General features: G+C 41.1%; 1 protein-coding gene across 1 annotated transcript in view; it reads right to left on the bottom strand.

The window, feature by feature from the left end:
* Nucleotides 1-13,871, bottom strand: part of IGHMBP2 (immunoglobulin mu DNA binding protein 2) — a 48,213-nt gene extending 34,342 nt beyond the window's left edge. The window contains exons 1-7 of the mRNA XM_075837704.1: nucleotides 13,716-13,871; nucleotides 13,213-13,382; nucleotides 9,386-9,578; nucleotides 7,481-7,578; nucleotides 5,902-6,065; nucleotides 4,099-4,299; nucleotides 2,390-2,537 (exon numbers count right to left, since the gene is read on the bottom strand). Coding sequence (XP_075693819.1) covers nucleotides 2,390-2,537; nucleotides 4,099-4,299; nucleotides 5,902-6,065; nucleotides 7,481-7,578; nucleotides 9,386-9,578; nucleotides 13,213-13,382; nucleotides 13,716-13,786 — 1,045 coding nt within the window. The 5' untranslated portion in view covers nucleotides 13,787-13,871. The remainder of the gene's footprint in view (nucleotides 1-2,389; nucleotides 2,538-4,098; nucleotides 4,300-5,901; nucleotides 6,066-7,480; nucleotides 7,579-9,385; nucleotides 9,579-13,212; nucleotides 13,383-13,715) is intronic.
* Between the last annotated feature and the right edge of the window lie 47 nt (nucleotides 13,872-13,918).

Here is a 13,918-nt window from a genome sequence, read left to right as displayed (position 1 = left end):
ATTAAGGAGAGGAGGAGGATGCAAATAAATCAGAACTGTCATCAGCAAAGGAATCCAAAGAGTAATAATGGCCTCAGGTTTATCTAGAACTTGTGCAACAAGATCCTCCATACAGTAGACCAAGTATTATTGATCTCTGCTACAAATTCAGAGGCCGGGGGAGTAAGTATTGATTTCCAATATCTGGGAATAAGTTACATTGTGGCTATCAGAAAATGTCTCAACAAGCCCTTTTTAAAATATGAAGCAGATCCATCTTGGACAGAAAGAAGAGCAGTAGCCATGGATGGAGAGAGATCAGAATGGGTGACTTGGTAAGGTCAAACATAGCCCCCCATAAAAGCTGGACCCCGGGCAATCCAACCAGATGTGTGTGTATGTGCGAATAACCCGCATACAATGCCAACAACAGGCTGGAGTGGCAGGGAACACAGTATGAAGTCTGGACACCTGTACCACCTAGAGAGAATCGTATAACTCTTCTTCTGAGAGAACAGGAGATTTATGATTTATGAGTAAGAATCAATAGAAGGATCTTTGCACCATTTGGAGAAAAATGGCGAGTCATGAGCAGGAGGCGGCCTTCTTTGGATCAGACCATAGAGAAGACACCTTATGTAGTGGAGGATCCTTCTGTAAACAAACGTTCAAATGGTGTCATTTAACTATGAACCCTAATACAGTGTTTAAAGGGGTATTCTGGTTATAACAGGTTATCATCTATTCACTGGAGAGGTGATAACAGCTAGATTGGTGGGATCTGAGTGTTGTGACCCACACCGATCACCAGAAGGGGGGTCGTGTGTCCCAGTTCCCCACAGCCGCAAGACTTCTTGCCAGGAGGAGTGATGGCCGAGAATGTGCCTTGCCGGTCCATTTAAACTCTATGGCACTAATGGAAACCCCCACAGCTGTTATCACAGTGGATAAGTGATAACTTGTTATAACCGGAATACCCCTTTAACCCCTTACCTATTTTGCACCTTGAGGACATTCATTCATTTTTTCATCACTGCCTTCCGAAAGTATTTTTATATATTGTATATTGTATCTTTTTAATGGCACAGTTTTGAGTTACATACAGTATAATGTATTGAAAAAATTTTATTCATTTTTTTTTTTCTTGGGGGGGGGGGGACGGTAAAAAAGAGACAGTTCACCATTGTTTTTTTAGTTTTCGTTTTGACGGCGTTCATCGTGCAGTATAATTAACATGTTAATTGTATTCTACAGGTCGTTACGGTTACGGCGATAACAAATGTCTTCTTTTGCACAATAAAAACAGTTTTAAAGGAAAAAAATATTTGATCCGAGAGCCATAACTTTTTTTTTTTTTTACCGTTAACGGAGCTTCATGAGGGCTGGTCATCTGCAGAATCTTTGTAGATTTTATTAATGTAATTTCTGGGTACATCAGGTTTATTAATAACTTTTATTCCTTTTTTTCTGGGAGGCAGGCGTTAACAAAAAAATGCAATTCCGCCATTGTTTTTTTATGGCGTTCACCGTGTAAGATAAATAACGTATTAGTTTTATAGAATTGGTCATTGTAGTTGCGGTGATACCAATAATGTGTACTTTAAATATTTTTTTTTTCAAAAATAAAACTTTTATAACGGGAAAAGGGTTTTTCTTTTTTTACCTTGGATTTTTTTTCTGAACATTTTATTTAAACTATTTTTCCCATTTTATTTTTCTCGCTATGGGACTTGACCAAGCGATCGTTTACATAATGCACTGCACTACTTCTGTATTGCAGTGTATTATGCCTATCAGTGTAAACCTGACAGGCAGTATTAGGCCCTGCCTCCAACAGGTATATACACATGGCAGACTTGAGGGACCTCTTTAGGCCCCCAGCTGCCATGGAATCCAATGGGGTGAAGGCGATAAGTTAGACAGAGAGATCCTCTCTCTGTATAACCACTTAGATGCCATGGTGGCTATTGACCGCAGCATCTGAATGGGTTTAAGAGCCAGGATCGGAGTTATCTCCGATCACCGGCCGTTGAGGCAGAGTGTCAGCTGTAATATAGTACATAGCTGAGATCTGCGGTGAATGGAGTGTGCAGTTCCTTTTCCTGAACCATCCCGGTGCTGTTGTGCTAACCACGTACAGTAGTACAAGCGGTATAAATGTATGGCAGATGTCGCCAAGAGGTTAAAACCACATGCATTTTCTAGAATGATGAAGAGAATACCATTATGAAAGGATGACTCAGAAAAGCACGCTCTATTTATATCCAGTGGGAAAGATGTAACGTAAGAGTCAAATGAATCATAATGCTTGAAGTGGATTTCATCAAGACCAGGAAGACGTCCACTGGAAACGGCAGAAAATCTGATTAAAGCAGAACAAATTGTATTCAGCCACAAGCTCATTACTGACCTGTATTTGTGGCAAGGATGACATTGACATTTTTCAATGTCTCTATCATGGCGGCCTCCTCTCTTTCCTTCAGCTCTTTTCTCAGAGCTCTGATTTCTGTTCTGAAGCTGCTCTTTTCATCTCTGTTCGGCAGTTTTCTCATTTTTGCCTTGAGATGAGAAAAAACTAAAATTATGTTATGGCAAAATGTTATTGTATTTTGCAAATTTCCACCCACATTGTTAAAATAGCCATAACATAGTAAGTTAAATTACTGTCATAGCCATAGTTTAACTCCTTAAAGGGGTTTTCCCACTAGGGACATTTATGACATATCCACAGGATATGTCATAAATGTCAGATAGATGCGGGTCCCACCTCTGAGACCCGCACCTATCTCTAGAATGGGGCCCCCTAAACCCTGTTCTACCTCTTTGTGTGTCGGCTGATTTCAGACCATGAAGGTGAAAACAGCGTAGCTCGCTGAGTTATGCTGTTTTCGTAAGCCCCATAGAACGGAATGGTAGTTACGGAAACCGCGTAGCTCGCATGCTACGCTGCTTCCGTAACTGCTATTCACTACTATGAGAGTTACGGAAACAGCTCAGCAAGCTACGCGGTTTCCGTAACTCCCGACCATAAAGTCAGGAAGTGTCCGGGAGTCAGTGATGGCAGTCAAAGCTAGAATGGGGTTTAGGGGCCCCGTTCCAGAGATAGGTGCGGGTCCCAGAGGTGGGTCCCACATCTATCTGACATTTATGACCTATCCTGTGGATAGGTCATAAATGTCCCTCATGGGCAAACCCCTTTAAGAAAAGTGGAGTAGTTTTCCATGACAACCAATCAGATTTCACCTCTGATTTTTAAAAAGCCTGTTGGAAAATGAAAGTAGTGACCCGATTGGTTGTCATGGGCAACTACTCCTCTTTTCATATAAGGAAACCCTAAAATAGAACATATACCTGCTCCTGCCATCATCACCCTTTTATTTTGATATAAAGTAAAATTCCTTTAATCCAACATGAATGTATCCGGATACGTGCTGGATTACCAAATGCTGTGGATTGTCTGACAGTCATAGAAGAGTATATTACACTCAGGAAGAATCTAACCTTTACATAGAAAGCCGAAAATAAAATGTTAGCACGAAATTTGTGTTTCCGCTTCTGGTCTTGTGAAATACTGCATAATATTCTGTGCCAGAAACAAGTGCCGAATTATCAAACTTTCTGGATTATTGGCTGTCAGATGAAAGGAAGTTGACTGGAATGGCGTCGGGGCTAGGCCTTTGAACGCAGATAGCCGCTTAGTTATTGGTGTTCCTTTTTTTTTTTTTTTCTTACTATTATTTCAAACTTTTTTTTAGTACAATCAGCAGCTCTATTTCAAGACTATTCCTTTATCGCAAACCCAGCGCTGTACATAAAAATTGGTGACCGAACGGGACTTACAATGATTTAAAGCAGAAAGAAGAAAAGCAATAAATGATTCAATTATTTAATGTACATAGACGGGGGAAAGACATAAACACTCTAGTAATTGCCTCCTTAAGAACAGAATAGGATAATATGCATTATAATTTTGTCCATTTTTAGGCTTTTGACTGAACAGATGTGACTATTAACTCCTGTATATGAGCACACCGCACCTGCACAAATGGCAATAATAAAACCTTACCACAAAAATAGATAAAAGTATAATATAATCAGGAATCGCTCCATAATACTTACAAAGGTCAGGTCAATGTCTTTGCGGATATCAGCCACAAGCTGTGCATTATCACTCCTGGCCAATACCGCGTCCAGGGAATAATGCTGTAAGGATTCCAGAAGTCTTGCTGGGTGACCGAGACGTAATATCTTTTCTTTATAAACAGCCAATCGCTCCACCAGGTTGTCCACGGCTACATTAGATGGAGCACAGCAAAGGACCTTGGGAATAAACAAGATATGGCAAGCATCAGAAAACATACTCAGGAATATGTAGACAAAAGGTTCAACAGCTCCAGTGCTGGATTACGATGGCGAATAGATGAAAAAATGCAATCCAACTTATCCTGACGAAATGTGCAATTTACTGCTTTTTCCATCTCCTCAGGACAAGACGGACTATCGGGTCACTGAGGAATCAGGTTAATGCCATCCATAAAAATCCAAGGAGAGGGGACGAGGGAGGAGAGAGCAGAGTGAGAGAGAGAGGCAGACCTAGACACACAGAGACGCTGCAGCAGCTTCTAGTAAGTGTTATATGTCACCTCAGTGCTGAATTCACAGCTACACTGCTCATTACTGCTGTATGATCTCCTCCATGCTGCTGTAGCTTCTATATATGTGATAGATAGAGCTAAGAGAGCAGAATTCTCCTCTTCTATGTGTGCTGTGTATAGAAGACACGATAGCATTTGGGTTCCAGTTACTAACTCAGGGAAAAACTGAGAATTAGAGATAGAGCCTGCAGAGGGGGGAAAAAAATGCAGAATGCAAGTCATTTAATGGCCAGAAATATTCCTCACACACATGCCTGTACACACATATGAAGGCTTATTCTGAAAGGTGCAGTGGCGGAGGAAAGGCAATTGAATCCATAAGGTGAGTATATCGCAACGCTTTTTAGTCTTGTTTGGCCTACACAATAGTATGCTGTGCTCGGCCAGTACACCTGTCAGCAGACATAAGCGGACAAGTGTCAACCTGTAGTTTGCAGTCAGAAACGTGGCAAATTTGAATTCAACATGGCTGCTCTATTATTTAAATGGCTCCTGCTCCCATAAGGCAATTACCTAATATCTGGTTTAAAGTGGCTCCGATGTAAACCATTACTTTTTTTCCTCATGAATGTAATTATGGACATACATACATACATACATATATTTCCATTATACCATGGTCTTTTTACAATCTAAAGTAACCGAACTGTGCCTCCATAGAAGTTTGCTTTGGTGACGTAAGATTAGTGATGCCCAATTGGCAGCCTGGGGACCGCACATCAGACACGAGGGCCACATGCAACCCCTAGCTCGCCAGTTGGGTATCATAATGTACCCTGATCTAGGGTAAGGCAAATTTTTAAAGAACAAAAGAGCTACTCCACTATTATGGGGGCCCTGTGGTATCTTTCCCACCACCAAAAGTTGTGTTGTGCTTACCCCTTACCCGGCCCTGGCTAACTGTGATGTGCGGCCCTCTGATGGAGTCAAGGACTGTATCTGAGGCCACCACACTATGTCGGGTTGATCACCACTGTGCTAGAAGATATAGCCATACCACCAACTACGGGTTTTAAAACGACACCGTCATCATTGTCCTTCCGTCTCTATATTCTATATAATCAGCACTTGCTCTTTAGTGAGAAAATACAATTACAAGACTGAGTCACTGCCTGCGACTGAGGTTCCAACAAACTAAATTTTTGTCATTTCTCCACCGCAGGTGTCCTAATGAATGTGACGGAGATCAGAATTATATTACAGAGGAGAGCGGTTTACAACGAAGAACGCGATGTCCTGATGACTACAGCAGCCGCAGTGTTCTCACCTTCAGCCCTTGCTTCACAGCTTGCAAGATAATTTCCACCACGGTTGTTGTCTTGCCAGTACCAGGAGGCCCATGAATAATAGCAACTTCTCTCTGGTTGAGGGAGAAAACAACCGCCTCCTTCTGTGAATCGTCCAAGGTTGGATTGAGAAATTCCACAGGTCCTGAACGCACAAGGGAAAAGTGAACACAATAGAAGTTGTTGAAAGTGTTTGATATTTTACTTAGAATATTATCGTTTATATTAACAGCTGGAATATTTTATACAATATATATATATACACGGAATCTACAACTTCATGCACATCCCATGTAGAAGTAGGGAGAAAAGGTTTATATAAGATGGGTTCACACAGGGATATTAAATGTGGTTATGTCATTTACTGCAGTAAAACCTTGCAATGTACAGGTTTTCATTCACAGCAAGCAGAGATCTTAATGACGTTTTCTGGGGGTTAAAAAAAAAATACAAAAATGATGGGACCTGCAAATGACAAAAAAATAAAAAAAAGCCTATCCTCACCTTTTAAATCGCCAATTGCTCCAGCGCAGCTCTCTTATTGGTCACCCGCCAGTTTTTGCTTAACTTGCTGAATCCCTAACGTGCCGTACTGACTCGACCTAATCACTGGCCGCAGTGGCCACAAGCCATACCTACTGACATGACCGCTCCAGTCAGTGATTGTCCGGAGTCGTCAAGAGCTGGTATGTCACGTCAACACCTCCACAAGGTAAGCAGAGACTGGTGGGGGAGGGGTGGTGCAGAAGCGGGGAGGATTTAAAAAAGGAGTATGGGCTTTTTTACTTTTGTTCTAACATTTGCAGATGTAAGATTTATTTTTTATATTTTTATAAAAACCTCTTAAAAATAGCGAGAAATGGCAAAACAAAAGTACATTAGGCTCCATTCACATTTGCATTGGAGGTTCCATTCGAAGCCTTCGTCGCAAATTGCGTTACTTTCAACAGGAGGAATATTACTTTTCTTCCCCGAATAATGGTGGAACCCCAATGGATCCCATTAATATCTGTCGTACGACAACATGTCTGGCAGAGAATCGTAAACGGAAACCGTGACGCAGATGTGAAAAGTCTTAGAATGTTGCGCAGCTTTCAAAATGTGCATTTACTTGAGAATTGTTTTGAGCTTTTGTCTCATGTAACAATTAGGCTACTCGGGAAAAAAAAAAAACTTTTAAGATTTCGTTGTATTTTTTTACACCTCTCTGAAAATCTCTCGACTAGACGAAATATATTCTAATATGATGTGGTAAATTGTTACTATGGAACATTGACAAAAAAAAAAAAAGTGACTGTCCAACGGGCTTTCGGAACCATTGTCCTTTTTGTAGAATGAGAACATTAAGTAACAACCAGAAGGTGTTGGTAACAAAGTCGCATGTGAATCAAGGTCGCAACGTTACTTCAATTGTTCACTATGGAAATCAAAGTTGCCGGAAACTTGGCGACTGTCGTTAAAAACCCACTGTGTCAAGTTGACCACTATTTGCTTGCGACTTTGTGTTTTTTTTTTGGTGAAAACCAGTACTGGATCCCTTATTTTAAGAAATAATCTTACTTGATAGCCGTGTACTATTAGGTTGAGATGAACAGAAGAGGACATCTATTAAGTCACTAGCAGGTCCACAGCGGTACTGACGCAACGAGGTCAAAGCTCTGCAGAAAAAAAAAAAAAAGATACAAATCAGATAACTATAACCTTACATGAAATGATCGGATTTCAATAAGGTAAATGTCTGGTTTAGGCTATATTCAGACGAACGTAAAATACGCGCGTGCAACGCGCATGATTTTCACGCGCGTTGCCCGGACCTATATTAGTCTATGGGGCCGTGCAGACATGTGCGTGGTTTTTGCGCAGCGTTGCTCCGTTGCCAAAAAGGCACGACATGTCCGTTGATTCAGCGTTTTCAACGCATCACGCACCCATTGAAGTCAATGGGTGCGTGAAAACAACGCAGGGCAGACGGAAGCACCTCCGTACGCACAGCGTTTTTCACGCAACACTTGTTAAGTCTATGTAAATGAGTTGAGCAGACTAGACAAAACAACTACAAACCAGGAAGTGGCTTTTCACTTTCTGAGCACATGCGCACAGTTTAAACTGACATCTGCAGCAATAGTAGTTTTTTTACCTGTAAAACCACCCAAAAACAACAAACACGGGCCAAAGTGTGAGGTAACGTGAAATCTTGATGCGAACATGCATGTGCTCACAGCAAGCAGGTGTTGGAGAAGGTGTCTTTTTGTAGGCTGCCCTCTCCATTACTCCACCCTCCGTTGTTTTGACACGCGTAAAAAACGCATGCCATACGCGCGTTAAATACGCTATCACGCTGCCCAAACGGATGCCACACGCAACTCCAACGCAACCAAAACGGCGCGTTTTTTCACGCGCGCAAAAACGCAACGTTCGTGTGAATCCAGCCTTAGGGACACACTAAATATTACATTTGTGAATTACTCCCCTTACAAGCTGGAACAATTTCGATTACAGCTCTGCAGGGTGTTTGCATCCGTTCCCTGCTGGCAGCATCAATATAATACTTGTGTTATGGACGGCAATTGGACTGCTCATGGAGGCTGTTCCACTGTTTTAAATGTATGGAACTCCTAAATTAACCCCTTAAAGAAGCATCCTATTTTGGCCTTCAGGATGTGGCAATTTTTTGCATTCTTTAATCTCCGCGTTTAAAGAGCCTAAACTTTCTTTTATTTTTTTGTCGACAGACGTATGTGGGCTTATTTTTTGTATAACTTAAAACGTATAATTTATTGTATAACTTTTGTACATTTTTTTGGGGGAGAGGGTAGAAAAAAAAAAAAGAAATTCAGGCACAGCTCCTCTGACATATATTTAGTGGAACTACCTAGTTCCCATGATGTAAATGTATGTCATGGTGCGGGAGCGAGTGAAAGGGATTGCTCCGGCGGCTGCAAGGAAAACGTAGTATTACAGAGCACACATTCAAATGAAAGGGTAACCATGTAATTCATGGTTGTATCAAGTTCTCCAGAGTAGGAGATACTTTCTAGTGACTCTTCCCTGTGGCTAATGGGGGAAAAGTCCAAAGTGGGGGAGATCCTGTATGACATCCATATACCAGATGGGACAACCTAGGATGTCCTTCTGGGTTTGTCTAAAACAGGGGACAATTTATAAAAAAATAAAAAATAAAATCTCGTTTCCTGTGTTTTAACGATACATTTTCCCAAAAATTGCAATACTTGCTTTGGAATACAATGGGAAAAGTATCATCAAGATGCAGCAAAGATGGCTGCCACATCACCTCTGTATGGCTATGTAGTCCAAATAAAAACGATCAACTCCTGTACAGGGTAGAATAGCTGCCATCTTCTTACTGGGCACACTCAGTTAACGCTATAAGTTTTGCAAGCTAGAAAAAGCTTTCGTAAAAATTATAAAATGTTGTCACAAAAAAAGGGAATTCCATTGCCTTACTTTTTGATTCTTTTATACGTGACATCATTGGCTAATTTTAGAAGTCTGTAGGTGGCATCGCTACCCAGCTGTAAGGAGTCACTATGAGCTTCGTCAAAGGCCACATTAATAATCTTCTGTGTAATGCCAGACACAATCCCTGTAGCAAGAGATTCTTTCGGAGCATTGGAGTCGTAGAGTCCTACAATGTCACCTGCAACCAAGAACAGAGAAGACATGAAACCAGGGGCACAAAATTTACTGCCAGGCAAAAATACCAAAGCATCATATCAGCGATCAGAAGATCGCTTTGCGAAGTTCCCTAGAGGGACTAAAAAACAAATAGCAGATGTTGGGATTTTTGTGACAGAAAAGCTGTGATTCCGCCGCAAAAATAGCAACTCAGAATTTTTTTTACAAATCTTATACTTACCCAGAATTCTGTGCTTCTTCGTCCAGGCCGGCCTCCTGGGATGACGTTTCATCCTATGTGACTGCTGTAGCCAATCACAGGCTGAAGTGGTCACATGGGATGAAACGTCATCCCAGGAGGTCGGGCTGCAGGACGGCAGGGGAACGTGTCGCCATGGCTACGAGTAGGTATGAAACGCTTTTTTTTTACGTGCAGTTTTCCGCAGCGGACATTCCAGATGAAAAACTGAACCACAATTTGGTGCAGTTTTTCTACCGGAATTCCTTGCGGCGACCAGGGCGGATACGCTGTGTGCTTTTACGCAGCATACCTGCCCTGTGTGAACATAGCCTTTTAGGTACAGAGCTCTTTATGTTGCAATCATATCTATAACGGCATCTATAAATTCAGACACTATCGGGATTGATATAAGCGCCAGTGCGCAATATCCCACACTACAGATGTTTTGTGGTTAATAGTCTGGTTATTATTCCTCCCAAAACCATGAATTTGTGCGCATAATGTTTAGCTGTTAAATAGTTTGTATAGTAAAGACCCTGCGACGGACCCCATCATAGAAAACCAGATCTATAGCCCACCACAAGTGTGGAATTTAACGCGGAGTAATTGGGTCAGAGAGCTTCACTGCAGTCAGGTTCATATACCCATGTCACAAACTACTGTGATCAGATATTTTGATGGTTTTAAATATTGTGATATATATTTGTGATACATTTTGGTTTTATTGATAAATATTGTGATATATATATATATACTGCGCTTGTTTGCTTTCATCAGCATTATTTTATAGAAATACAATTTAAATACCAATTTTTTTGCATGATGCTTGAGGGCCGGGGTTTCATATTTTAAATAATACCATTGCTGACTATATTCAGGGGTCTGAAAAATGGTGCAAAATAGGAATAAACTTTATATTACAAAGTGAAAGTGAATAAAACCTTCCATATTTAAATACAATCTTTATGCGGTTTTTTTAATGAAAAATAGTTGGACGTTAAACTTATGTCACTCCCAATATTCCCCTAGTTACTGATATGGCTATATTAATTACTGAATAAACATAATATTATACAATCTCTCTAGTCTAATGTTTACATCTCAGGATGACCGAGAGTTGCGTTATAAGCGTGTGCAGATCGCACTAATAAAATAAATATATATATTCCCATAGTCAAGATGGCCGACATGGCCCCCTTTCTCTTCTACGCATGCGCATTGCATTTTTGTTATCCTTAACTAATTACTACTCTTCCGCGCATGCGCACTAACGCTACGCGGACGCCGAGGTTGGCGCTTCCACAGTTCTGGGGACGAGGAGGAGATTGATTTTTTAAAAATTTTATTTATTCACTACTGTACTTCTGTATATACTTATACAGTTCTATTTATAAACATACACTGCTTGTCAGAATTCCTCTTTGATAATATACAAATTTTCACTATGTCACTAAATCTACATGATCATTTTGTAAAGAGTTTCACTGATTATTGGTTCATTGAAACCATGTTATATGCTGTGAGTTCACAATGTGTCATTTGCTTGAGAGAAGCTCTAGAGGAAAGAGCTGAACGTCGCACAGGGAAATAAAGTACCGATCTTATTTTCACTTGAACCATTGGACTGCCTGATTTTTGATTACTATATATTTGGGACATTGGTCGGTTACCCTGTGGCTTGCACCCACTGCGGTCTGTGCTGCTGGACTTTTGCATATATATATATATATATATATATACACACTACCGTTCAAAAGTTTAGGGTCACTTAGAAATGTCCTTACTTTTGCAAGAAAAGCACAGTTTTTTTCAATGAAGATAACATTAAATTAATCAGAAATACACTCTATACATTGTTAATGTGCTAAATGACTATTCTAGCTGCAAACGTCTGTTTTTAATGCAATATCTACATAGGTGTATAGAGGCCCATTTCCAGCAACCATCACTCCAGTGTTCTAATGGTACATTGTGTTTGCTAACTGTGTTAGAAGGCTAATGGATGATTAGAAAACACTTGAAAACCCTTGTGCAATTATGTTAGCACCGCTGTAAACAGTTTTGCTGTTTTAGAGGAGCTATAAAACTGACCTTCCTTTGAGCTAGTTGAGAATCTGGAGCATTACATTTGTGGGTTCGATTAAACTCTCAAAATGGCTAGAAAAAGAGAGCTTTCATGTGAAACTCGACAGTCTATTCTTGTTCTTAGAAATGAAGGCTATTCCATGCAAGAAATTGAAAAGAAACTGAAGATTTCCTACAACGGTGTGTACTACTCCCTTCAGAGGACAGCACAAACAGGCTCTAACCAGAGTAGAAAGAGAAGTGGGAGGCCCCGCTGCACAACTGAGCAACAAGACAAGTACATTAGAGTCTCTAGTTTGAGAAATAGACGCCTCAAAGGTCCTCAACTGACAGCTTCATTAAATAGTGTCCGCAAAACGCCAGTGTCAACGTCTACAGTGAAGAGGTGACTCCGGGATGCTGGCCTTCAGGACAGAGTGGCAAAGAAAAAGCCATATCTGAGACTGGCTAATAAAAGGAAAAGATTAATATGGGCAAAAGCACACAGACATTGGACAGAGGAAGATTGGAAAAAAGTGTTATGGACAGACGAATCGAAGTTTGAGGTGTTTGGATCACACAGAAGAACATTTGTGAGACGCAGAACAACTGAAAAGATGCTGGAAGAGTGCCTGACGCCATCTGTCAAGCATGGTGGAGGTAATGTGATGGTCTGGGGTTGCTTTGGTGCTGGTAAAGTGGGAGATTTGTACAAGGTAAAAGGGATTTTGAATAAGGAAGGCTATCCCTCCATTTTGCAACGCCATGCCATACCCTGTGGACAGCGCTTGATTGGAGCCAATTTCATCCTACAACAGGACAATGACCCAAAGCACACCTCCAAATGATGCAAGAACTATTTAGGGAAGAAGCAGGCAGCTGGTATTCTATCTGTAATGGAGTGGCCAGCGCAGTCACCAGATCTCAACCCCATAGAGCTTTTGTGGGAGCAGCTTGGCCGTATGGTACGCAAGAAGTGCCCATCAAGCCAATCCAACTTGTGGGAGGGGCTTCTGGAAGCATGGGGTGAAATTTCTCCCGATTACCTCAGCAAATTAACAGCTAGAATGCCAAAGGTCTGCAATGCTGTAATTGCTGCAAATGGAGCATTCTTTGACGATAGCAAAGTCTGAAGGAGAAAATTATTATTTCAAATAAAAATCATTATTTCTAACCTTGTCAATGTCTTGACTATATTTTCTAGTCATTTTGCAACTCATTTGATAAATAGAAGTGTGAGTTTTCATGGAAAACACAAAATTGTCTGGGTGACCCCAAACTTTTGAACGGTAGTGTATATATATATATATGTCAGAGATGGGGTTCTATATAATGATGGCATGACGGATACCTGAGCCAAAGCGGTTAGTGGGCAGCACGGCTTCAGTGTCGTACTTCCGAGGTGTAAAGGTCACGAGGAGACGTCCATACAGCCCGGTTCTTTGGTTTGATACCTGCAGCTTCAGTAAGCAGACTCCTTTCCGCTGTAATTCTTTTAAGGAAACATTCTCCTGCCAGGCTCTGCAAAACAAAGACAACGCATGGGTACCGGGCAGCGGGCAGCTCACCCACACAGGTTTCCTTAGTCTCCCTTGGTCATATGCAGGGAATTGGCACCCACATAACACGGATGGCTCTGATCATATTTATAGCTCTTATTTTATTGATTTGTCCCTTTAGTCAAATAGTCAGGAGAGCCCCGATGGATAAGTACAAGGCTGAGACAGAGTAAAGAACCCTTTTAAATTCCTGCAGTCTCTCATACTATTATGTGCATTTTTGTCAGCTAAAGTTGGGGGTTGCTAAGGAGCTGCCTGTGAAGACAAAGTGACGTTCTACATATTTGCTCTGTACCTGGTCTCTTCTATTTCAGCCTCTCTCTCCTCTTGCAAAAGTTCCAGCTGAATTTTAACAAACTCCTCCATGTCATGTCATTAAATTCCCGGGAAGGACAGATATGTGTATGAAATTTCATCAGCTGTCATTCCCTGTCCGGTGTAACCATTATCACTCACCGTCACTTCCTGTGTGAGCGGAACTAAACGCGCAGTTATTTG

This window comes from Rhinoderma darwinii, chromosome 9, assembly GCF_050947455.1.
Source record: "Rhinoderma darwinii isolate aRhiDar2 chromosome 9, aRhiDar2.hap1, whole genome shotgun sequence".
Taxonomy (NCBI): domain Eukaryota; kingdom Metazoa; phylum Chordata; class Amphibia; order Anura; family Rhinodermatidae; genus Rhinoderma; species Rhinoderma darwinii.
The sequence above is the reverse complement of the archived record's forward strand: the minus strand, read 5'-3'. Positions and strand labels throughout refer to the sequence as shown.